This window comes from Heterocephalus glaber, unplaced genomic scaffold (genome assembly GCF_053883595.1).
Source record: "Heterocephalus glaber isolate CG9 unplaced genomic scaffold, H.glaber_assembly_v1.0 deba00001504, whole genome shotgun sequence".
Lineage (NCBI taxonomy): Eukaryota > Metazoa > Chordata > Mammalia > Rodentia > Bathyergidae > Heterocephalus > Heterocephalus glaber.
Window position 1 is genome coordinate 64,842,803 of NW_028258324.1, and position 25,331 is coordinate 64,868,133.

General features: G+C 39.0%; 1 protein-coding gene across 8 annotated transcripts in view; it reads right to left on the bottom strand.

Moving 5' to 3' along the window:
* Il1rap (interleukin 1 receptor accessory protein) overlaps positions 1 to 25,331 on the bottom strand; it is a 129,658-nt gene that overhangs the window by 86,257 nt on the left and 18,070 nt on the right. For 7 of the 8 annotated variants that reach the window (XR_001183428.3, XR_001183431.3, XR_015441027.1 and 4 more), the window contains exon 2: positions 2,334 to 2,398. The exons of the other annotated variant lie outside the window; for it this stretch is intronic. Coding sequence is in view for 3 of the 7 variants with exons in the window: in XM_004834781.3 (XP_004834838.2) it covers positions 2,334 to 2,397 (64 nt within the window). In the remaining 4 variants the exon portion in view is untranslated. The remainder of the gene's footprint in view (positions 1 to 2,333; positions 2,399 to 25,331) is intronic. 8 annotated transcript variants of the gene reach the window in all.

Here is a 25,331-nt window from a genome sequence, read left to right on the forward strand (position 1 = left end):
GTATGCTCCAGATGGGCCTGGGCATTACAACATGTTTCCTGCTCCGTGGTGACCCAATAGGGCTGGTATGAGAACTCATCTTATTCAAGACGGGGGCTTCCCTGGCAGAAGTATGAGTCACAGTTCCTGGGTAGAAAGCTCACTTACCAACAGCACTTGGAGAACTGGGCAGGGGGCCGCCCTTGGATGGATATAGTAAAGGTCATTCAGACCAGCAGCACTGCCAGGACTCCTGGGCAGGCCCCAGATCTAGCTGACTGCTGGGAATTCCTGATCTCTCAACAAAAGAAATAGTTACCTCTCCCTTCCCTTCAGGGTGAATGAAGGAGGACATGAAAACACAAAGATGAATTACTAATAAGGATTTAAACACTTCCGTCATACAACTGGCTAGTTTGGGGGGGAGAAAGAGGAGATGTGAAGCAATATTTATTCATTCATTGAACATTGAGCATCTACTCTGTCTCCGTGTGTTGATTATTCTTCTGGATGTTTGGAGAACAGACAAAACACATAAATTTTAAGCCACTCGAGTAGCTTAAAATCAGGGACAGAGGGAATGATGAGCTAAACCAAAGAAGGAGGGGAGAGAGGGAGGAAAGAAAGGAAGACAGGAGAGGAGGAAGGGAAGGACAGGGGTTGGGGAAGAAAAAGAGAAGGAAGAAGAAACAGGAGAAGAGAAAAGAAAAAGAGTCAGGAAATAAGTGGTAAGAAGAACCCTAAAGCAAAGTAGAGGGATAGCGTGATTGACATGACTATTTTAGTTAAAAATAGCCACGAAATGCCTCTGTGAGCAGACAACGTTCAAATATCAAACTAAATCAAATAAGAACAAATTATAATGAGGGCTTATACTCAATATATATAAAAATCAGGATATCAAGTCAATCACCAATCAAATGCAACACCTAGCCAAGCAGGACAGATGCTGGTATTCTAGGGTACCCCAGCTGGGTACCAGTGTACCCCTACTGAGCATCAGCCCTTGTTACAATACATACTTTGCCCTGTGAAGTCTCAAAGGCCCACAAGTTTAGACGTTAGTCAGCTTTGAGCTGCACTCTGTCCCAGTTATACCCCTCTGTCACAGTTATTTTTGGTTTCTAATACAATGCTTTAAGTGACAGAAAAACTGAAATGCACCCAGCAAAGATGATCAGGATGGTAGGAGGGCTGGAATCCATGCCATGTGAAGAATACACTGGAGAAACTGGGGACACAGTTATATAATCACTGATGTAACAGCTCTGAAGTCCTCTCACATGTAATAGAAATGAATGATATTCAAAGTATGGGCCATTGTATTCAGGGGAATTATACATGGGATCCTTTTACAATGAGGATCCCTATGTCTCCTATATTAAAATTAAAGGAGCTTTGCATGAGGTAAGTTCTGTTTCGATCATGCAGTTTGAGGCATTTTTCAGCTTTATGTACTAAAATCTTTCTGAAAATCTGACCCATTCAAATATAAAACAGGCTGAAAACAGGATCCCTGATTAAAGGAACTAGAGCAGTAACTGGGGAAAGAAGTAAAAGACAATAATGGGCTCTCGCCTCTTGACTTCTTGTGATCTGGGTTCATAGTGGCTGAGATGGTTATTCAAAGAGAGGAAGGGGTGGGAGACATGGGGAAAGAAAGGGAGGAAGGAAAGAAGAAAAGAAGGAAGAAAGGAGAATAGAAAGGAAGGGAAAGGAAGGGAAAGAGAGGAGAGAAGATAAGGCCAGGAGCTGGGGAGGAAAGTGGGTTTTCACCTCTGATTTCAGAACATCTTAGTACATAAAGGCTGAGTTTGGCTATTCAAACTCAAGAAAGGTCTTGTTTGGCTCTTCTTGAGAAACAACATCCAAAGAAAAAATGAGCCTGAACCTACAGACAAGCCCTTTTTGTCTACACAGAAGGAGCGTGATAGAAGCTACTTCCCTCCTCATTCCTTTCCCTCCCTCCTCTCTCTCACGCTTTTGTTTTAAGGCCTCACGGGACTGGTAGCCACTGTGGCCTTCACTGCTGGTTCCTGTTTGGAAAACAGATTGTGCTACCCTCGTCACCATTTATTTCGTCACAAAACCTAGGGTAAAGAAAAAAGCAGTACTCTAATTAACTTGGGTGTTAAGGTGAGGAAACTTTCCAGTAGTGACACACAACAAACCAAGTACACTGTGGCCTGTGGTGAAAAACAGCAGTGGTTCCTCCACTATTCTATGATTCCCTGCTACCACAAATGACACAGGAAATAAACAGCATTGGTGCTCTTTTAAATTCATTCTCACAGAGAGCTCAAACCCTGTATATAACTTAAATTGTAATTGATTATGAAAAGCTATTCACTTACCCGAGGCATCACTTTGCAGGATCCCAAAGAAGTAGATACTCAGGACACACCATAGAATTCCCATCCTGTCAACATAAATATGAAGATAAGAGAGAGTCCTTGTTACCTTCAAGCGCTTAGATAATAAGACCTGGTGTTTGCATGTTGACTATAACTAAGAACTGTTCCAATATTTTCACAATAATAATAAGGTTACCTGTCAACACCAAACAATAAGACGGGATATGCTTTGCTTTGCCATTTACTTTCCAATCTTCAAACTATACACAGAGAAGGAAACTCAGACCAGTTGAAATAATATAATCAAGTGGTAGAGCCATGAGCTATCGGGCTCCAAAACTCTTTCTTAACTACTGAACAATAACTTCTGACATTAAAAAAAAAAAAAAAACTCATCTGGGTTTTCTAATGAAAAGTCACATTTTTGGCAGTTAAATCTGACCTGCTTCCCCTGCCTCAAATTCCTTTAATCTGTCCTCTATGAAGAAGTTTATGTCCCAGGTACATTTTCTAGTTAGTGATGAATGAGAAAGCCTAGAAACCCTGGACTCAGACTAAGTCTGCCGTCCACCACCCTCTGAATTTATATTAGGGGACAGATATACAACTCATCCCCTTTAGGCCCTGTTCTTCTCACGGGAAGAGACACATGAGGAGGCAGGAGTCCAGTTTCTGCGCTCTTTAGCCTTCCTACTGAGAGCCAGCAGAAACAGCCAACCAGCAGGACACACGCCCTTACCTCTGGTTGTGTGCTCTTCAATGGAGAAGACGGAGAGATTGAACAACTGGCCGAAGTCTTTCTTTTCCTACTGCCTTAGACATGTTGGCCACCAGTACAAACCTCTGTACAGTCACAGACACTGGAAGATTTAGAAATTCTATATGCCCAAGACCTCTGCTTTCTTTTGTGAAGACACTGTTCATATAACAGTGCTTACAGTGGTCTTGATAACTTCTCCAGATCATATCTCTAGAAACTGACAAGAAATGAGATTTATGCTTAATGGGGATGGCAACATTCAACTGCCTCAAATGGGCTATGTCACATTTTACAACCACAGTTGACGCACTGGCCTAACATGGCCAAAGAAGTATTTGATAAAGAGTGTTCCCATATAATATCAGGTAAAATGGGCCACTTGTAAGAATGTGACGTGGAACCAAAAGTATAAACTGGCACGCACCAGGCAAACAGGCTGTGTGGTCATGTGAAAGGACAAGGAAAGTCTCCAGCCCGTCACCCGTCTCATCACTCACTCCACCAGACACTTCTGATTCACATCATACTTCCTTCTTTACCTTAGCTGTTCAGAGACTGGAGGTGAGTTTACTGTACCATGAGCAGCCACATTCTCTCAGAGACTACGTGTCTCTTTTTTTCCCCACAACATCTCCTTTCCAATCTTCATACCATTACCTTGTGGGAATCTGCTTTCCATCATTCCCCGATTTATTCCATAAAATACACGTTGAGCCTTGGAAAGGGGCCATAGCTCAGGGGTAGCACGCTTCCCTGCCACATCCAAAGCCTTGGGCTTGATCCCCAGCCCCACAAAACCAAAAACAAAATATGTATTGAGCACTTTCTTTCCACAAGTTCCTATAAAATAACCAGAAGGGCAGGAAAGATGGAGGGCCTTTTCTCAAGGCACTGCTGCAACTGATAAACCCCACACAAGCCTTTCAATATCATCAACTGTGCGTAAAACATATGCATGAGACACTCTCAGGGAATACAAAGATTTATCAGATAGGCCTCATAATACTAGGGAGAGTCCTGCAAGGACTTAAAATGTGTATAAAAAGTAACTGCAGCACAAAGTAAAAAGTGAGAAAAATAGAGGGAAACAGATAAGTGTTATTGATGATTAGCAAAAGAAATCTATTACTCCAGTGAAGGCAGCAAAGAAGAGTAACCACAGCGGTGCTCTCTACCTGTGTGTAAGCTCTGGCTCGATCACTTAGAATCGAGGCAGAGAAAAGCACATATGATATGAGAAAAAGAAACTTCTGGTGGAGAATAATGTTCACAAGTAATGAAAACATGGAGCATAAGTAGGAAATAGGCTACAAATAATTCAATTTGGCTCATTTACAGTGTATTACGAAAAGAACTACAAATTATGTTTTTTGGAAAGCAGAGAGCATTAGGATCAGAATATGGCAAGGCCCTGAAGATCAGGCTAAAGATGGGATTTAATTTAAACAGTAAATAGGGAATCACTGAAATTTTCTGCTTATAGGAATGATATAATCATAACATTGGACTTTATGGAGGTCAGTCTGAGAGGTGCGTGGTATACGGACCGCCACTAAATTCTGTCTTGGAATCATTTTGGATCCCGAGTCTGTCACTGCAATAATTGCTATCCCCCTAGCGTTGTGTCATCTACAAACTTGATCAGCATGCTACCTATGTCCTCATCGAAGTCATTAATAAAAGTAATTAATAATTCTGCATTAATCCTTGTCAGTAACACCAACTAAATATATCATTGCAGATTCAGGGCACAGTAATTTCACCCCCACAACTCAGCTATCCTACTGCATTCAGGCCTCCCAAATTGCTTGCAGCTATAAAAAAAGAAAAGAAAACACCCAGAATTCTAGATTTTCCTAATTTCCCTGTTTATAAGCTGCTGAATTCCTAAAGCAACATTTAGAAGACATTCTAATTAGTGTGACTGAGGACCTTAATTGATATTCCCAAGAGTAACTGGATCATGCCAGAGGAAGCAGCAGCAACATCAGGTTATCAAGGTAAGGCTAATCTAAAGATAACCTTTGAGCAATCACAAGTCCAGGGTTAGTCCTTCCCTGTGATGAATTCAAACAAAGCAGACTGAAAAGAAATGCCGTTGTGCAGGCTGGTTTTGAGAAATACCAAGGTTGGAAGGAGGAAGTTGGCTGGACTGAATCCTGTGGGAGGATGCTGGTTCTTGCATTCAACCTTAGAACTGTAACACTATAACCAGTAATACACTTTTGGTTCCTTTTTTGAGGGAGAGGGTGCTGGATCAAAGATGAAGAAATTGTCAGAAGGCAAAGGAAATTGTCTAATAATGCCTGAGTCCAGTGTCTGAACTACCACTTAGTTTTAGATTATTGTGGTGGTCAAATGTTGCCCTTGCTTCAGACAACTGGAATTTAACACACAATAAATTCCAAGTCAACCTCTCCTGGGTCATCCATTTTATTTACCATATGATTATTTTCATATCCCCTTATGTACTGTTATTTCTTCATATTTAACACCAGTGTTTCCCATTGTGTCCATTTGGATGCATGTATCATCAAGCCAGAAGTTTCAATATGCACTCACTTCTATGTAATCAAAGAAAATATTAATGAGGCTTGTTAACATGTGTGTTAACATCTATCCCTGTACATGGAACTTTCTGCTGTCTGCATTCTCTACACTTAATAAACTTAAAGATGTCCTTACCTCTGAGTTACCCTGACTACTGAACTCTCTCATCAAGCCAGCAAGTGACAAGGTGACATTAGTTTGCTGCCCCAAAGCTGGTATTTTTTCTGGATCACCATTTGCTCAACCTTACTTCTGCACAGAGCCATTTCACCAAACCACAGGACTGGATTCCTTTTGATTCCCTGTTCCCCTATATAACTCCATAGTCATATAATATATACTTCTTTAACTTCACCAGGCTAGCTGGGGCTGGGACCTTCAGCCTGATGCTTGTCAGTGCCAGGAACCTCATTTTGTCCACTGTAATTCTCCTGTAAGCATGAAGCATCTATCATTTGTTTCATGTTGCCACGGTTGACAGATGCCCTTTGCTAGGATCTGAAAAGGGCCATTAACAGTAAGGAGCAAACTTTACATGGCCATCCACATATGGGGAAAACCTTACCTTGCTATCAAACCATGCCTTTACATTGTCTATCCTGATCTCATTCATATTTTTCCACTTCTCTTCTCTAAATTACTGAAAATTTTAGTAGGTTTTACATTAATGTCTACCTAAAATACAACAAACATTTGCAGGACACAGGCCAATCTAGTAATTACCCATTTTACAGAACGGAATTCGCTATTATTTGCTTTTTAGAGTTCTCAAAAACTAGGTAACCCTTAGTAAGAAATTAGGAAGATATTCACCTCAGTTTTCATCTAGTTTACAGTTTTTGAACCATCAGAGGGTGCATATGCAGACTATGTCAGAACCCAGCATTTATCAGTAAACAAGAATTCTGACAAAGTGACACTTCTGGAAGGTTCTAATACCGGGAAATATGAAAGAAGCCTATTCCACCCTATCTTTCTTAGATGTGAACACATCTATAAAACATGAGCATACAGTAGGGAACAACTTTTAGAGAACTCCAAAAAGTGAATAACAGCATATTCTTTTTAAGTACAGAGAAAGCATTCATCAAGATAGGTCATATCATGTACCACAAATCAAACCATTACAAATTTAAAGTACTCGAGAGTATGTTTTCTAATCACAGGGTTGAGGTAAACATAAAAAACAGTAAGATAAAAGGAAAAATCTCCCAACACTTCAAGATTAAAGCTAAATAACCCATGGATCCAAAAGAAAGTTTCAAGGAAAATTGCACAAAAACTTGAATGGGCTAAAAATGAACATATAACACAACAAATGTGTTCTGAGAGGATAATTCATTGCATTAAAGGCTTATATTTGAAAAGAATAATGATCTCAAATCAATAATCTAAATTTCCACCTTAGGAAAACAGAAAAAGAGGAGAACAAATGAACCACAAAATGAAAGGGGAAATTATGCATTGATAAACAGCTGATTTTAAAATAGAATAATAATGAAAATTAAATATGAATTTTTTGCAGAGAAAAATAATACTGATACACTTCCAGCCAGATGAGGGAAGGAAAAAAATGCACAGCACTAACAACAGGACTAGAAAAAGGGACATGATTATTGATCACAAAGACATTAAAGTCATTATAGAGCAATTCTACAAACTCTACACAAATAAATTCCACAACTTAAATAAAATAGACCTGTCTCTACAAAATTACAAACTGCCAAATCTCAACTGATATGAAATAACCTGAAATTTCTTACACCTATTAAAGAAAGTGAACTATATTTATCTCTAGAATCTCCAGATGCTAACACCTAGATTTTAACCCTGAAAACCCTAAGCAGAGAATGAACTATGTCACATGTTACTTGCTCTTCTGACCCACAGCAACGTGCAATAATACATGGACTTTTAAAGAAGCATTTGGCTAATTTGTTACAGTAGTAATAGAAAATAATACAAGGGATATTCCGTCTTGCTGTATTGAAAAACTCAACATTGAAGAGATATACAATTCCCCCCAAATAAACCTACAGATTTAATCCCAATCAAAATCCCAGCAATTTTTTTTCAGATCTAGAAGAGCTACATCTAATATTTATAGAGAAAGTGAAAGGCTATACAATATTTGAAAACAATTTTAAAAGTTTAATAAAGTTACAGAAATCATACTACAAATACCTTAATTTAAAATGTTAAAAATAGATACTTTATAAAAGATGATATGCAGAAGGCAAATAGATGATAAAAATGTTCAAAATCATTGGTCATTAAGGAAAAGTATACAAAGAGAAAAGAAAATAGCATTACATACCTTACAGAATGACTGGAAAAAACTGTGAAACTACTAAGTATCAAAAGAGAATGTAAAGCAACTAGATATTTCATACTGTAGAATAGTAATTGTACAGGCAAGAGGACAATAGTGTGATACTTTCTTGTAGTGTCAAATATAATCTTGCCATGCGACAAAGTAATCTTATCCCTAGGTATTTTTCCCATGAAAAATATAAGCTATGTTCACACAGGATGCTAAGCATGAATATTTGCAGCAGCTCTCTTATTAATTGCCTAAATGCAGAAACAACACAGGGATTCCACAGGTGAATGGATGGACAAACTTTGGTACATTCAAAAAACAGAATACTATTCAGCAGCCCCAAACAATGAGCTTTATAAACTGTACATCCATAAGCAACTTGGATCAACCTCAAAGATGTTGTGAGAGATGAAAGAAGCCAGTCTGACTAGACCAACTACTGTAGGGTTCCATTGAAATGACATTCTCAGAAAGACAGAGAACAGACTGGAGAGGTCGGGATAATGGAAGAGTCCAACATCAAAGGAGGAGCACAGGAGTACTGTGATTTAATCATGGCAGTCGTTAGGTGATTCAACGTAAGAGTTAAAAGTCATAGAGCTCCACTCCAAAAATGTCCATTTTCTTCTATACAAATTAAAAATATATTTTAAATGGCATGTTTCTTTTTTTAAAAAAACTGAACAAATGATTTGTGGGCCCTTTAAAGCAGTTTGAATAAAAGAAGATTGCTTCAACCTAAATATGGTTTCTATTTTCAGCATGCACTTTGAAAATAACACAATCTTGTCATTAAATACTCAATGTTCAAGGAAAGTCTAGCAGTGGATACACACAGAGAAGAGATCAATGAACTGCCTCAACCTTCAGTTTATCAAGCTAGCGCTGCTTGCCTTTACTAACAGAAAGACAGAGTCAAAGTTCACAGGAGAAAACATCAGCACATTGCTCTTGGATACTCTCTTCCCCCATGGCTTCAAAGTGCTTGGAAGTCTGAGGGGAAAGATATAATACGACAAACCACCCTGCCATCTTTAGAAGCTTGGAATAGAATGGGAGCAGATTGGTATCCTTTTGTTCCTTAAGATTTTGAAAACCAGCATGCACTGAGGGGTGAGGGAAGAAATATCATGAAGTCCTGTCTCCCCAGAGAGAACAAGAACTGGGTTTTCAGTGAGAGGAAGGTGAAAGAGCAATTTTAAAAGAGCATTGAAATTAGAGTTCCACATCTGACACCATGATCTTGCAAATTCAGTGACCACTCAGGGAGGCTTGTGATCTGCTAACTCTTCATGACCAGTTTAAGGGTGATGTGGTACAAGATCACTAATGCTCTTCTGAATGAAGTCAGGAAAGGTGTTCTATTCCACCCTCTCTCTAGTGTGTAGAAAATGTGATGGATAAGTATTCTCCATTGAGGGACACTGTGGCTGGTGGATGATACAAATCAATACCAACCTCATCTTTTTTTTAAGGAATATTCTTGATAATTCTCTGTAGAGTACTAGCATTGTCCAGGAACATCCATAGCCCACAGTAAGTGCTGGTTTGTTTTGTTTTGTTTTTTAGGGGGGTTTCTTGGTACAAGGATCGAACTCGGAACCTTGTGCTTGCGAGGCAGGTGCAGTGCCACTGTGCTAAATCTCCAGCCCAGTAAATGCTGGTTATTAAGTGAGATAATACATGTGAAACACATGAAAATGTGGAGCAATAGATATCATGGACTACCATTAATAGTATTTACAAAGAAGTACCCAAGTAACTTGGTTAATATTCACAGTCAACCACTGGATTATAACGTTCTGCATCTTAGATGATGGTTACCTAATAAAAAAATGAACAAGCTGTATTTTAATTTTTAGGTACTTCAAAAGCCAGACAAGGTTGCATACCCCTGTAAACCCAGCATTTGGGAGCCTGAGGCAGGAAGATTGCCATGAGCTCCAGGCCAGCTTTGGCTACATAGTGTGTCCAAGGCCAGACTTAAGAGCACAGTGAGACCCTGTCTCTAAAAAAACATTTAGGTACGTCACTGTTCGTGTGTTATGTTTCAGTAAAATAATATGGAAGAAATCTTGCTTGATTGAATTTAAAGAATGTTTAAAACAACAGGAAAATGTTACAGAAAGGTAGAGAATAACAATAGACACACACACATATACATATTTAAGCCAAAATAGTAGATTAAATCTAACATACTGTGACAAAGAATCATGTCCGAGAACTTGAGGGTTGGAAGGTAGAAAAATGACAACGAGAGGGTATAACACACATTCTAATTCACACAGCAAGTACATATCGAGCCTTGGACACAATCTGGAGAAGGAGGAGGGATAGAAAGTGCCCTTGTCCTCATAAAGGTTGCAATTCTAAGGCATAGGAAAGCCCCAAAGCTAGAGAACATGCTGCAGCAGTGTGTGAGATGTGACAGCAGAGCAGGAAGCACCACCCTGGGGTCCTAGGATGACATTTGAAGTTCAAGTAGGGAATCAGGTGAAATTATAACGACCGGAGCCACAAAAGGTTCGGACCACCTTGTGGTCACTTCCAGGTTAGGAAATTATTTTCTTTCCCCAGCCTAGGAAAGCTTCCTGGCCATCTGAGGTTTTCTCTCCTTAAACTGCATGTAGCGACTTGCTCACTAATAACCTCTCTAACTCGAAGGGGTGGCCTGAGGACCACGGTCCTGTCTGCAAGGCTCTCAAGAGAAAGGCACCTTCTGCAGACTGTTACAAAGGGTCCGAAAACGAGGCCACGTTGTCACAGATTTATCCATAACAACTGCATACTCTGGCTTCTGAGTCTACAGCCCCTTCGAATTTCATTCAAATCAAGGGTTATTTATTGTGCGCGTATTTCATAGTAATAAACATCGTGCAAAATATAGAAATCAACAAACTGTTCTTAAAATCAGGAATCTTACAGTTTGGGAGCAAAGTCAGATAAACAGACAACAGAAAGAAAGGAAAAATGTAGAAAAAAGAAACAGAAAGTAAACAGCCTAGTTCCATACAATCCCACCACTTACAATGTGTTTTTAAACTCTCATATCCTTAATGAGCATTCTGCAGAAGGACTATGCAGTCTAAGAACATGAACATGGGAAGTAACGTACCACATATACCACATATCTTCTGAAGATTGACAATACATAAGTGATATTTTAAAGTCTTGAAGCAATCTATCAAGTCAATATTGTGGTCAACTTAGCCTAACAAAACTAACTAGTTTGACCATCCACTCCATTTTATACAAAATATCTCATTAGAAACACTGATACAATAGTGAAAATTTTAACTCAGGGAGAGAAAGCCCAGTCCATAGTTCGCAAATCAATTCTCAACTCATAAGGTTCAGTTTTTCCACTTGAGACTGAATGGGCTACCACAGAAAAACAAATCTAACTTCCCCACCGCCTCAGGCAACATACTACCCCTCTGCAGCCGTTCCTGGTTCTCTCTTACCTTGCCTTTCTAGAAATAGACTCTCCTTCTACTAAAAACTTTGAGCAGGTGTCTGTACTCCTCTGGAAACCCTGAGAAAGTTCTGCCGAGGTCTGTTTTGTTTAAGTTATTTCTCATTATTCCCCTTTTTGGACTGAATTTCAAGTGTGTGTCCACAGCACACAGTCTAGTGTTCTCACACAACAAAAACACATTCATGTAGAGAGAACATTTCCTTTGAACACAGTTGACTTCTCTTCTACACTCTATTGGTCACTTTTTAGTTGTGTGGGCTGGGATAACTTATGCAATTGCTCTAGACCCTGGTACACTTATCAATAAAGTGGAGAAAATAACAATTTATTGCAAAGAATGTTACAGGATTGCACTAGATAATGTTTATGAAAAACCTTCACAAATTGGTTCAACGTGATACAAATAGGTGTTGGTACTCTTATTTCGCACACTTATTCACAGCTGAGTTCCTCAGCAAGGCCGAGGCCACGCTAGGGAAGCAGCTTCGTGGGGGATTGGTATAAACCACTATCACTGAGCTCTGAGACTCTTCCATCAAGCTCCTCTGCGCTCAAAATAAATTTGTCTTCAGATGGCTCCACACCATCTTTGTAAGCTGACGCGTTTCACTTTCACAGAACATTTCTTTGAAGCATCCCCCGATTCTGTCAGAAACTGCTGGCTCCCTACAAGACCACCCACTCCAGTCCAGGGCTCAAAACCCATGCAGGTCTCCCTTCCTCATTCCGACCTACAGCACCCAGCTTCCTAGTCCTGACTCTGGCATTAACTATCCATGTAACATGGGCCACGCACTTTAGTGTTTGTGTGTCACAGCTACATTCATTACAAGGAGTTAAAGTCGAGTTAAATTGGAATCTTCATGGAGCGCTCAGCGCACTGCAGTCTGACACAGTGCCTGCTGTGAGCACAAGGAATAGTCACCACGTTCCACGTTCTCCATCCACTGCAGAAAAGTCTGCTTGTCAACCCTGCTGACCCCATCCCAAGTCTTGTCCATGAAACACAAAGCTGATATTCCAAGTCTTGCTGGGAACTTTCTGGGAACTTACAGTAGCTAAAGAAGAAGAAAAAAGAAAGCCGCCTGTAAAACATTCCGTGGCTGAATCTAACATGTTAAAGAGCTAACACTGCAGAGGGCTATGTGAGCCTGCGACCCTGTTGAGGAAATTCTATGGCTTCTTTCACTCATTTTTGGGCACCAGGATCATCCTGACAGATGGCAATGCATGCCCAACAGCCCCACAGTCTGGGCCATGACCTCAGCCCACCACATTGGATGGAGTGAAAGGGTAGGGAACTCTGACAGCAGTTATTTTCCTATGCATTTGGCATTTATGACCTCATTACAAATAACCTAAGACCATGCAATCCTCCTTACACAAGAATGAAAATGAGCCTGAATATTATAGTGTTATTATTTACCTATCCAGGAACCATTAGAGATGCAAGTGACCCTAGTTTCAACAAGTGTGTTTTATCTGCACCGGATAGGTACTCACAGAAAACACTGGACTCACTCATAGAGAGGTGATACAAATCAGTGGTGATACAAATCAGAGAGGTGATACAAAGAAGTGCTTAAGATGAGGTTTTAAACCAAACAAGTACTGACAGAGTACAAGGATGGATATGTTGTGGCTCCCCCATAAGCTTGGGGGGGAGGCGTTTTTGCAGTGCAAACCTGATTAAAAATAATTGAGTACCAAAGGTGAAGCTCATGTGCTAAATGCTAAAGGAATGCACAAGTTTTATCAAGCCCCAGGCATCCAAAATCTCCAACTTAGTGGGGATCTCCAACTTGGATATAGCTAATTATACACTTGTGAGTTAAAAATCCTATTCCTTTCATTAAACATGCAAATCCTGGCTCTAGCCCACAGTTCATATGGAATATTGAGCAAGTTAATTAATCTCTTTCTACCTTATTCTCTCAAATTATAAAACAGGAAGAATAACAGTTCCTACTTCATATGTTCATTTTTCAAATACATATATAAAACATCATTTGTTATTATTTCTAACTGCACAAAGAAGTTTATCCATGTTTACTCATACTATTACTGAGTATACAAATCGGTCCAAGCACCATGCCAACACAGCTTGAGAAAGGAACTACTTGCATTTATAGAAAGGCGAGGGCAGTGAGGTTAGGGAAGGGATTTTGACCATGGGGTGAGTGAGTATGAAGACTTCATTACTTTACACCCGGGCCCTGAAAACAGGTTGTACTCTGCAATGAAGCCATGCATGAGAAAGGAAGACATTTAGAGCAAAATTAAAACCACACAAAACAAGCCTGTGTTGAAAAATTCCAATTAGATGAGCATTACCATGCAGATACAAAGTCCCCAAAAACCATGACCGAGAAACAAATTTTTTTCGGTCCTTCATTTCAAGGACATACGCTGCTTGGAGCTACTAAATATCAATGCATGGTTGCCACTTCCTGCACTCGGCAGCCCTACTGCTCTGATGACATGAGTGGATAGGACATTACCCAACCATTGGGCCCACAAAAAGCAACACCAACCATGACACTACTGACAGTCCAAGAATGGGTCCAGTTCCCATTAGCATAAAGAGTATTTTTCAAACACTTTGTCATTTACAAAGTTTCCTTCGCATATATATACCTTTAAACCTCTTAAGATTGTCAGGATTTTGGCATTTAATACTAATCCAGTTTTATGGAAGACAATGATTTCTTCAAAGTTTCACAGATCATGAATGGTTCAAACCCATGTTCAAACTCAAATACCTTGATGCCAAAACGCATGCTCTTTTTTTTTTTTTTTTGCTATATGTTCCCTAGCTGCTTGTGTGATTATTAATTTAAAAGTTAGTGGCAAAGACAACAAACCACAGAGATGCACTGTTTTCTACCAGAATTTGAATGTCTGTCTTCTGCTCAGCAAAGAATCTCAGCATTCATCATGTCCCAAGGAAAACCCCATCTGTCGCTTCATGTCATTGATCTGTAACTGTCTCCAACGAAAGGACTGGAGCACCTGCCAGGGTCCTGGGAATTTTAAATAAGAAGTCAATGAGAGATACTGGTAAGTAGTTCTGTAATTGTCTAGGGACGGATAAAACCTAGGTGGAATAATAATCATAGCAATATGCCAGCTACATGAATGATCCTGCAGTGAATTACAACAGGGTACTTCAACTCCAAAGCCTAGGGTGGCAGATCTGCATAATTAATCTCACTCTGCAAAAACCCCGCGGGGTCAGCAACATCGGAGTTCTGCAGCTGAAATTAATGTCTTATTATTTCAGTCCCCTTTGGTGTTTCTTTGGATTCATGAAAATAATATCAGATGCAGCAACTCTGTTGACACAGACAGGACTTTAAAGCATTGCCACGTTATAAAAAATTCTTCGTGCAAATCATGGTAGATGGAGGATGGATTCAATACATCGTTCTAAAAGAGACAGCTACCAAATTCAAGCCTGCTGAAATATTCAGATTTTATTCTTAGATTAACTTAGAACCTCCAAACAGTCTATTGTGTCTATTATGGGCTTCTATAAAAGATTTTAAGAAGTTATGTTTTGGTATTTTGCCCTCATTTTAGAGGAACACTAGGTTTTATAAATATTAGGTGAACTAATAGGTTAAAAAGTTACCTTTTTTAAAAAACTCCTCAGGGTCTTTTAAATGCTAATGCACATTGTGCAGCTAAATTACTTAAGAATAATTTACAGTGTTCCTCAAATTTAATTGACCTGAGGAGTTCTTCCTTAGTAATATCTCCAAGCATGAGGATCTTTGGCACAGTTTAGAAATGCTGACTGAAGTGTTTTGGAAAGAAAGAAAAAAAAAAAGAGGTTTTGATTTTAAACCATCCCTACAATAGGCCATCCTTTGAGAAATTCCTGCAAATTCTGCCATGAGAGTGTAGTACTCCTAGCTGCAGTGGTTTTATAGTAAGGGTCATAAATTCTTAATTAGGAAAAAAGTGAGAAATTTGAATCAATTTTCTAATTTGCTAAGCCATTCCTAGGGCAAGCTGATGGAGGAGCCATAGCATAGTGATTAGCTAAAATGAGACATAAGACATGCAGGTGGATTTAAGTATGATAATGCTATGCTCCACCAGTATAGCTAATGGGAGGTGATTATCATTTCCTTTCTTATAGAATTCTGGACACTTAAAGACAAAATCGAAACATAAGACACCATAGAGAAAGAGCCAGAAAACAGAGGCCTTCCTTCCTCCAATTATAAAAGGAGTCAGCATACATAGGAACCAACAAATCATTCCTTTACCTATATGCCCTTAAGATATAATAGGAAAAAGAAAGGCCATATTATTTTAATTGTTCTGCCATTTCTGAAAAAGAGAAAATGCAACTCTTCATTCGGCTAACCAAACAGCACATTAGCTTTTGCGTTTAAATATGCTTCCCATCCACCAACACGTGAAAAACTGACTGGAATTTTGTTCTCTAAATCCGAAGGAAGACATGTTTGCCACATCACTAATAAGAAGGTTGTAAAAGTCTTAGGTAAGCTTGAGGTGCCATGGGGACATCTGTACAAACTGACGGATGACAAGAACCAAAGCAATTTCCCGACACAGCGCATCCTAATGCTATTTCCCTGATGTCCTTCCTATGACATTCTGTATCCTCCAAGACTCGACAGCAAACTTCACTTTCCAATCCTTTCGTGCATCACTCCTTCTCATATGACCCAGACTCCTGCCACAGGTACACGAACAGATGGGGCCATAAATCATCCCTGTGTCTTCCTTCCCCTTTAATTGCTCCTTTTGTCTGAAATGTCCTTCTTCCCCTATTCACATGTACAAATACCTCCTAGCCTTCAGGACTTTTAATTTCTCCCCTTCTCTTATACCTCTCACTATGCTTCCCTTATGGTCCCAATATTGTACTTGTTTCTCTTTTACTGCAATTAAGTACATATGGTGTCTCTCCTGGGACTACTTCAGACTGCTCTACTACTACTACTACTGCTGCTGCTCTACCTCTACTACAGGATATTTTTTGTCTCCCAGGTCCTATCAACAAGTTTAGCACACAGAAAGTACTCTGGACTACTGACTGAATGATTGCAGTCTTCTTATAGAGTGATTCTACAGGCTGTTTCTCAGTTCAGAAAAAATACTATAACTTTTTCATTTGTTTTTCATATCTTGGTCTCTGAACACTCATTTCTTTCCTCAATCACCTTTGGTTATGGGTTTTTGCACTAAAATTGGTCAATTTACATTCAACAGAAATCCCTGAGATTGTCATCTGCCTTTGTCAATGTAAGCTTTGTATGCTTTATAATTCAGACATCTGCATTTGTTATGTACATGGTGATACTGAAAGTAAGAGTCACTCAGTGAGCGACTGCCCAAGTGTCCATGTAGGGAACTACTGGGATTAGACCCAGAATATTGCTTAATTTGGATGCACACTGTCTGGTTCAACATTATTGCAGCTCATTATCTTTTGGCCAGGGTGAAATCCCCTGAGCATGATGATGCTGGGCAAAAACAAGACGGTTCTCTTCATCCTAACGGGGTATGTTCCAGTGGATGCCTGCTTCTAACTGACATTTTAAATTCCCCAGAAGCTTAGGGGAGGAAGCTAGATTTAGAAAGGAAAGGCTAATGGGAGGCTACAACAGAAATTCCTTGTGCTGCACAAGATCACACCCCAAACTCTGAAATCTGAGACTTTGATTCTAAAGCATAATTTTGGGAAAGAGAGGAGAGTAACAGCAGAGACCGGATAGAAGTCAAGAGTGGGGAAATTATAAACCACGTCAGGAGTACACATGGTAAAGAGAGAAACCTAGAAAATATAACTACGAGAACAATAGCTGTTCATTCATTCAAAAAATATTTTCCACATTCCTACTATACGCTAGGTATCTTACTGAGTGGAAGTAATTTGTGCTTTGACAGAATACAATGTGCTTCTTTTCATATCTTATTTCACTTGATATTCACACATATTCAAAGGGGAATATAATTCTCCTGTTTCACAGATGATGAAATTAGGCCCCAAAAGTTGAAGTGTCTAACAGTTAGACTCTAACTCAAGATAGCACCGAAATCAAATAGAAGAGCTTAGTTTTAAATAAGGATCTCTGACTGCAGCAGATTGTCCACCCTGATTGTTTGACATCATTCTCCTCAGTGGCCAGGGCAGGCTATAAAACAAAAACATGAAGGAAGTGTTCAGTATTTCATTTGCTGTGTTTCACAAAACAATCCAAAAGATCAATTAAGAAAGACAAAGATTCACTGGGGCAAGGTCATGGAAAACGCCAAGTCTACAGTAGTAAAATGCCTGAATTATAAGCAAAAATATGTATTTCACTAGAAAAGCTTTTTTTATTACTTTGAAAGTAATGGAGTGGCACAAATGAGACATTTCTGAGGAGTTGCAAAGACTTAAATTATTTGTAACTAGGGTAACATCACTTACATAAATGGTGGCACAGCGTTCAAAGGTTCAAAGGCTGTAAAGATGTTTTCCCAGTGGGCTTGACAAGGAAACACCTTTGTTTTTCAAATGCTGGGAAAACTCAACTCTATTTACAACCCATAGGCAGGATATGGGTATTTCAGAGGCATTCTTTAATAGGAAGGTTAAAATGTTAATGCAATTGGTTGCCCAGGGCTTGAAGGAGGAGAGAATGGAGAACTAGTGTTTAAGGGTACAGTTTCAGTAGGGGAAGAAGATGAGTGTGACTAGTCACAGAGTAATGTGAGCATGGTGTGTACATATATACAATGATCACAGTAAAAGTAAAAAATTAAGGCGCTAGTGAATTTGAAAATCACATGCCATCATGGAGGCATAAAATTTGTCACCTAAAGCCAAAGGTAAACCGCAGCTAAATCTCTGGTTGACCTCACACTCAGAAAAAAAAAAAAAAGATTTTATTCTCAATGGCATTACACCTACAAAACTACTGCATACTCTCTGCAAGTACAAACACAAACTAAAAATAAGAGGCTTAATTCTCCTTGGCGAAACTAAATGAAGAGGTTCCTATCCCTCACTATAACCCACCCTTCCCTCAGAACGTTTGCTTTAGAAACCTAGTCAAGGCTAGGTACTTTCTCCTCTCTTTGAAATGTATATAAAGCCTTTTGAAACCAGATAGGGCTTTTGTCAGCTTGTGACCTAGGAATGCAAAGACCTGGGGGCCTTCTCTTTGAAAAGTAGACTTCAGGAGAGATCGAGCCAGCGGCACCCACCAGTTTCTTGGGAAAATAGGAACCCAACTCTGGTAGGCACCTGCTCCAAATTCCAAAATTACCTCCTGTCAAAGAGATGTGAGAAGCTTCCTTTTTCACAGGACAAAGCCAATTACCTAACAAAGTTGTTTGTCCCAATTACCAAGTACCTCGAGCAGAGAGGAAGTGGGACAAGTGGTACCCCGAGGCCTCCTTACTTGACAAGTTATTGTTCATCTTGAAAACATGTATGTAATGGGCTGCTTGGGTGAACAGAGGAGTGGGATTTCCTTCCTTCCCCGCAATCTCTGAGTGGATTTCCTACAACATTCATTATTTCTGGATAATCAATGTATTTTCTTTCATTCTGTACTTGTGGAGAGAAAACGTTGGGGAAGATTTTTGTTTTTAATTTTATTTGCCCAACCCCTCTTATACCTATAACCTTTAAATTTTCCATTAAAATGACTTTTAGATGGGAGAAACTAAAACACAGACACGCATACGAAAAATTAATTCAATCATTAAAAGCAAGCAGAAAACGCAGAGGAAAGTACCAGATGAACTCGGTGGTGAACAAATCTTAAAATAATGAGTATTGCTATTTATAAAACCAAATATTTACCTAATTGTACAACTAGGACAGGAAAATAGAAATCTCCACCGACAGGTTCATGAAAAGGGTTTGTAAAATGTCTTCCAAAAAGAGAAACGTGCTTGTAAAGCTTTCAGCTTCAGAATACAAAAATGGAAGTACCCAAAAAGAAAGGAAGGGCAATATGAGACTTTTGAAAGAGGAAGGGAGGCAGAGGAAGGACTCTTGAGTGAGGGAGAGGTACGAAATTCTGAGAACTCTTCTGCTCAACTCACTCCTGGATTTCTCTACATAAAAACTGTGACTTTTCTTTTACACATGTATTAGAATTTACCCTTCCACCTTGTCTTCTGTTTATGCCCGTTTCACTGTGAGCACCTTTAAGGTTTAAAGCCAAATCAATGTTTTTTAAATTGCTTTTGCACCCATTGTACTACCACATGCAGAAAACAGATCGAAAAATATCTCTACAAATTTAATGGAGAAAGTAGAATGGCGCATTCAGTAAATTCCTTCCTTCCTTCCTGCCTGCCTGCCTGCCTTCCTTCCTTTTTTCTTTTCTTTTGCAGTACTGGGGACTCACTGCATGGGCTTCCCACAGAGCTAGACCTCCAGTCCTTTTAATTTTTTACTTTGAGACAGTCTTCCTAAATCACCAAGTTGCCCGGGCAGGGCTGGAACTTGCATGTCCCCAGGCATGACCACTGCTCCCAGCTTTCAATTTCTTGATCTTTGTTTTATAAAAGAAATGAATATAACAAGTCTCATCTATTCAAGGTTTATATTTTATCTTTTTACAGTACTGGAGATTGAATCCAGGGCCTCTGTGCTGAGCTACATCCCCGGCCCTGTTTACATTTCATTTTGAAACAGGGTCTCTCTATGTTGCCCAAGTGGGTCTCAAACCTGCTATCTTCCCTCCCCAGATCTGCAGAGTTCTGAGGTTCCAGGTATGTACCCCAACACCGGACTCAAGATTCATTTTTAATAGCATTACAAAATGTGCAAACCTCCAATGGTCTTGTTCTTATACTCGTCAAATAATCATCTCTTTCATTATTTTAATATTTGTTTAATTTTATTTATAGTTTTATATTTATATTTATGTATTCTATTTATTTAAGTTCATCTTATTTCTTTAATATATTTATTTCTTACTATATATATTTACTTATTTTTTTGTTTTCTATGCCTGAGTACATACTTATTGTAATTCTTTTTTTTTTGGTACCGGAGATCGAACTCCGGTCCTTGCACTTGCACAGCAGGCAGCGAAACCACTGAGCTAAATCCCCGGCTACTTATTGTAATTTTATTAATCACACTCAACATTTCTGTGAGGAATGAGGGACATCAGCAGAATTAAGACAGTACAAATGTGTTGGTGTGTTGACTTTCCAAATACAAGTAGAGTAGCTAAGAAAGTTGCAAAATAAATATGTAGAGACTACCAGGGAGGCACAAGTGATTGGCAATAAGAAAAATAGTAATGACAGGGAAAATGGAGCAGATGGAGACACTGCAAGAATGAAAGGCAATCCGAACAGGAGGTGAAAAAACTCTTGAAATTATGAAGCTTCTCCCTTGACAACTTTGTAAAAAGCAAATAAAATCAACTAAAACAATGTTTTGTTTTTGTTTTGCTGCAATCAGATGTACCAAAATCTGATGTTGGACCTTAAACTGACTTTCTGATCAGGCTTCCACTTCCTGGAACAAAAACAGACTCATATCAGTTATACAGATAGAACCCTACTACTAAATGACAACAATAATAATAATGCAAAACATTTCTCTGTGCTTTAAAAACAATCCCTTGGTCAGTGAATTCACCTGGCCTCAAAAACTCAAATCCCCATATCCAGTTAGAGAAGATTTGATAAGGAGTAGGCTCCTCCGTAGCCTCCTCATTAAAACACAGACTCTCTTTCAACAACAGACACTTATAGGGCCCTTCTGTGTGTGGGGTACTCTGTCCTGCCTTGCAGAGAAACGCTGAAGATACAGTTTCTGATTATAAGACAAGGCCTTTCAGAATCCACTGACACAAAAGCAACCAACTGAAAGGCGAAGCTGGATATCTGCTCGAAGAACATGTTTCTCAAGCACTGATGTGTACAAGGATGAGCTGAAGATCAGGATAGAAGAGAGATTTGTATTCCCTAAGTCTAGGGCAAGACTCAAGATTATACATTTCTAGTCCACCCCCAGAGGCTGCTATCACAGCTCCAAAGAGCAGACACTGAAAACCAGCAGTCTAAGTGACAATATGTTAAAAAGAGCTAAGGTAGAAGTGACTCCTCCTAGCTGACAGCATCAGAGCTGTTTCATAGAGAAGACCATACATCTAAGCAGGCAGAAAAGCAGAGGTGATGGCTGTGTGTTTCCGGGTGGGCAAGTGGAGACCAGAGAGAGCAGGGGAAGTAAAAGAGAAAGGAGGGGAAGAGGAAATGGAATTCCAAAAAGAAAAGAATTCCCCCCAAAAAGAAAATAGCTTGAGCAAAGTTCTGAAAGCAGAAACACTAATGAGGTTTTAGAAGAAAGTAAGAATTCTCTTAAGTATAGAGGGGCTAGCAAAGAATTTTGCAAAATAGGACCAGGGGGAAATATACAGATGTTACGTAAATTTGACTCCTTTTTTTTCTTTTTGGGAAAAAGAATATCTGATCACCAAAAAAAGCAATTCCAATGATTATAATGTATTATGCAAATTTAAAGATTATATATATATATATATATATATATATATATATACACACACACACATATCCCACAATTTGATATTGATATTGATCATTGTTACCATTATTTTTCAATATAACTGCCTCACTGCTAATCATAACGCATTGTCAAATGAAAAATCTTTTCTTCAAGTTAATATTTAAGACTCTTTAAGACCAACGCAAAATGTAACCTGTCCCAAACTCACTGCAGTGTGTACATCTCAGCACCCTAAAATCAGTGGCTCGGTGGAAACACAAATAATCTTTATTTATTCTCAAAATCTCATCACTTCTAGAAATGTTCATAATGTACTATCCTGAAAAAGGAAACTCAATGAACTTGTAAGAGGGCAGAGGTTTCTGCACTGCTGTAAGCATGTAAAAGTGGACAGAAAAAAATAGAGGTGCAGGGAGACAGAAAGGACTCACAGGATGTTTGAGAAACTCAGGCAAAGAGCAGTCGCTAAAGGGCAAGTTTGCTGCCTCCCCTGTCGAGATTATTCATAATTTCTAAAGAGAGAGAGAGAATGTATCTAAAATAAAAGCGTCTAATAATTTCTCTACCAGTACTTGGCCCTGTGTTCATGAAAATCAGTAAAATTTCTAAATATGATCCTATGGCTCTTTGGATAGGTAATAAATTTCTTTTACCAAAAGGCTCCAGATTCACTTCTTAAATACCTAGACAAGTCTAAAATGAAGTACAAAACACACCACACACACACACACACACACACACACACACACACAGATCACCCACAGATACATGTATGTTTAGATATATGATAAAGTCATCCATAAAGTCAATAGTGGAATCTAGGGGGTGGATACTTAGGTGTTCACTGTGACATACTTCCAACTTTGTTGTGTTTTAAAACATCCATACTAATGTTAGGAGAAATTGTACACTTTTTTGAAAATTGTATTAGGTATGAAGTAAAAAATTATCTCCCGTTGTCTCCTCTGATCATTGACTTAATAGCGCGCTCAACATGATCACATGTAACTACCATGATCAGGGTTTACAATTTTCACATACCACTTTTCCCTTTTTATTCTTTTTCTTTTTACAAAAACTAAGCCATACATGGATCTACAATTTCTTTCTTTTACTTAACAGAATATCATTTCTATTTACCCAGGTCAGTTCACGTAATTATATTTCATTCCTCTTAATGATTAAATACGATTGTATCATCCAGCTATAGCGTGGCGGGTTTAACCATTTCCTTAATGATGATTATTCTGATTATTTTCCAAAATGTGTCCTTTTTATACCACATTTAGGCTTAGGGTCATTTTCCCTTGAAATAAATCAATCAGGGCCTAGAGGATCACAGTAAAAACCTGAAATGAGTTTATAGACTGAAGAGCTTAATACTGTATCTAAATGAGGGAGGGAGACCCACAGATTCAGACATAATTCATACCTCAACAACTGATAACAGTTCCTCTTCCTGGACAGCATACATTATCAAGTCAATGCCCATTCATCAAGAACTAGGCAAACTGGGTCAACTGGGTCAGGGATTTAGCTCAGTGGTTTCCCCGCCTGCTGAGCAAGTGCAAGGACCCAAGTTCAATCCCCGGTACCCAAAAAAAACCAAGCACTAGGCAAACTGGAGACCTAAACAACAGCTATGCTACATCAATTTTAAAACAAACAAACAACAAACATGGTCAACTTCCCTGATAATACAAACCCTCATACTCTTATTCAAACAACTTGATGAACCGAGTCCATAGGCCAAAGCAGAGAAATAGCAAACTTGAATAGAAGGCAAGACATTTTATTAATAATTGCAATTATTAATAAAAGCATTCATTCATTAGGACATTTGTTGTGGAATAGACATCAGAAATACAGCTCACCAAAACAGATCCAAAAAATTTCTTGGTCACAGGAGTCTCCAAGAAGAGGCTGAGTCAGCCACTGTACTGACGAGACAGAAAAACAAAAGCAGAAAGGTAGACTGACCAAAAGTCAGTGAGTTGTTGAAGATAATCACAGCTATAAGGCAAGATATGTGAATTTGATGCTTCTGTGTTTGTGGCCATTCTGGGACGGCAAAATTGGTAAGGAGAGGTTGAAACTGTAACTTTCCATAATGGCCTATGATCTAGAATGTACTGAACACTGAATATTTTTACTAAACTGAAGTTCTAACTTGAAATATTGCAATGAGAAATGTGAATAAGTGGTTTTAATGGGGAGCTAAAACTCCCCACTAAGTGATAGTGATAAGGCATAGTTTCTCCTGGAGAAGTTACACAGTATAAAATCCAAGAAAATGAAAGTCATACTTGCTGGTCAGAAATAGAGCTTCATGAAAGGGGTATTATGGTGGCACCTTGGTTCTCCAACTTAATTCATTTCACAATTCTGGAAAAGATGCTCAAGTTTGTGTTCATGTGGGAAAGATGGCTGCAGTCATATTCGTCACCCGATGCAGAGTGCACAAACAAAAACAAAATTTTGCCAAACACTTCTGTTTGCGAACCAGGTTGTTCACAAACAAAAGCATTCGTGAACTGAGGCACCACTCTATCTCCATCACATTTAAAATGGGAAACTAAGCCACACACATTCACAATGAGCCAATGTCCTTGCTAGCACGTTCTTCTGACCACCAAACTCTCATTCTTTGAGTACTCGTCATAACTAAAATAACTGAAGAGACAAGGTATTTGAAGGAAAATTGCCCAAAGAGGGAGGAGATTTCAGCTGAAAACTGTGTGCTCTGACTCAACAGTGTCAGAGTTGATATTTAAAACAAGTGAATTGAAAGCTTTACGCTTCCCAATGGCTATAATTCTTATCACAATAAGCTCTAGAACATCAGAATAGATCTCAAAGGTCAATAATGTTATTTGGGACACTACTTGGGAAATAGAAGCCTAGAAAAAAAGGTGACTTTCATGCAGTCAATAACTTTCTAGTGGAAATGTGAGATGATGTCTTTTGATTCCCATTTTAGGCTTTCTCTGATGAAGCCTGCTGCCTCCCAATCCTGAAAGACTGCTAAAAAAAATATAGCTGTCCCCTAAAAATAAAGCACCATTTATATCTAAGGAAAGAGTCATCCCTAAACAGGCAATGGTCTGTAGCAAAAGAAGACAGCTACTCAGGTCCAGGAGCAATGAGCAAGCTGCTAAAGAAGCTGAAGTTGCTGTTCTCTTTTTGAGAAGACTGGCAAAGATTTATGGTGTACAAGAGAAATCTTGGCCAAACTTCCTATAGGCAGTGTTGGATCAGATCCCTAAGGAGGGCTCGTAGCTATAAGTCTTTAATATCTTTATTTCCTGGGGACATTTGGATTGACCTGATTGAAAATGCCTAGGACTTTCTGAAGCTTC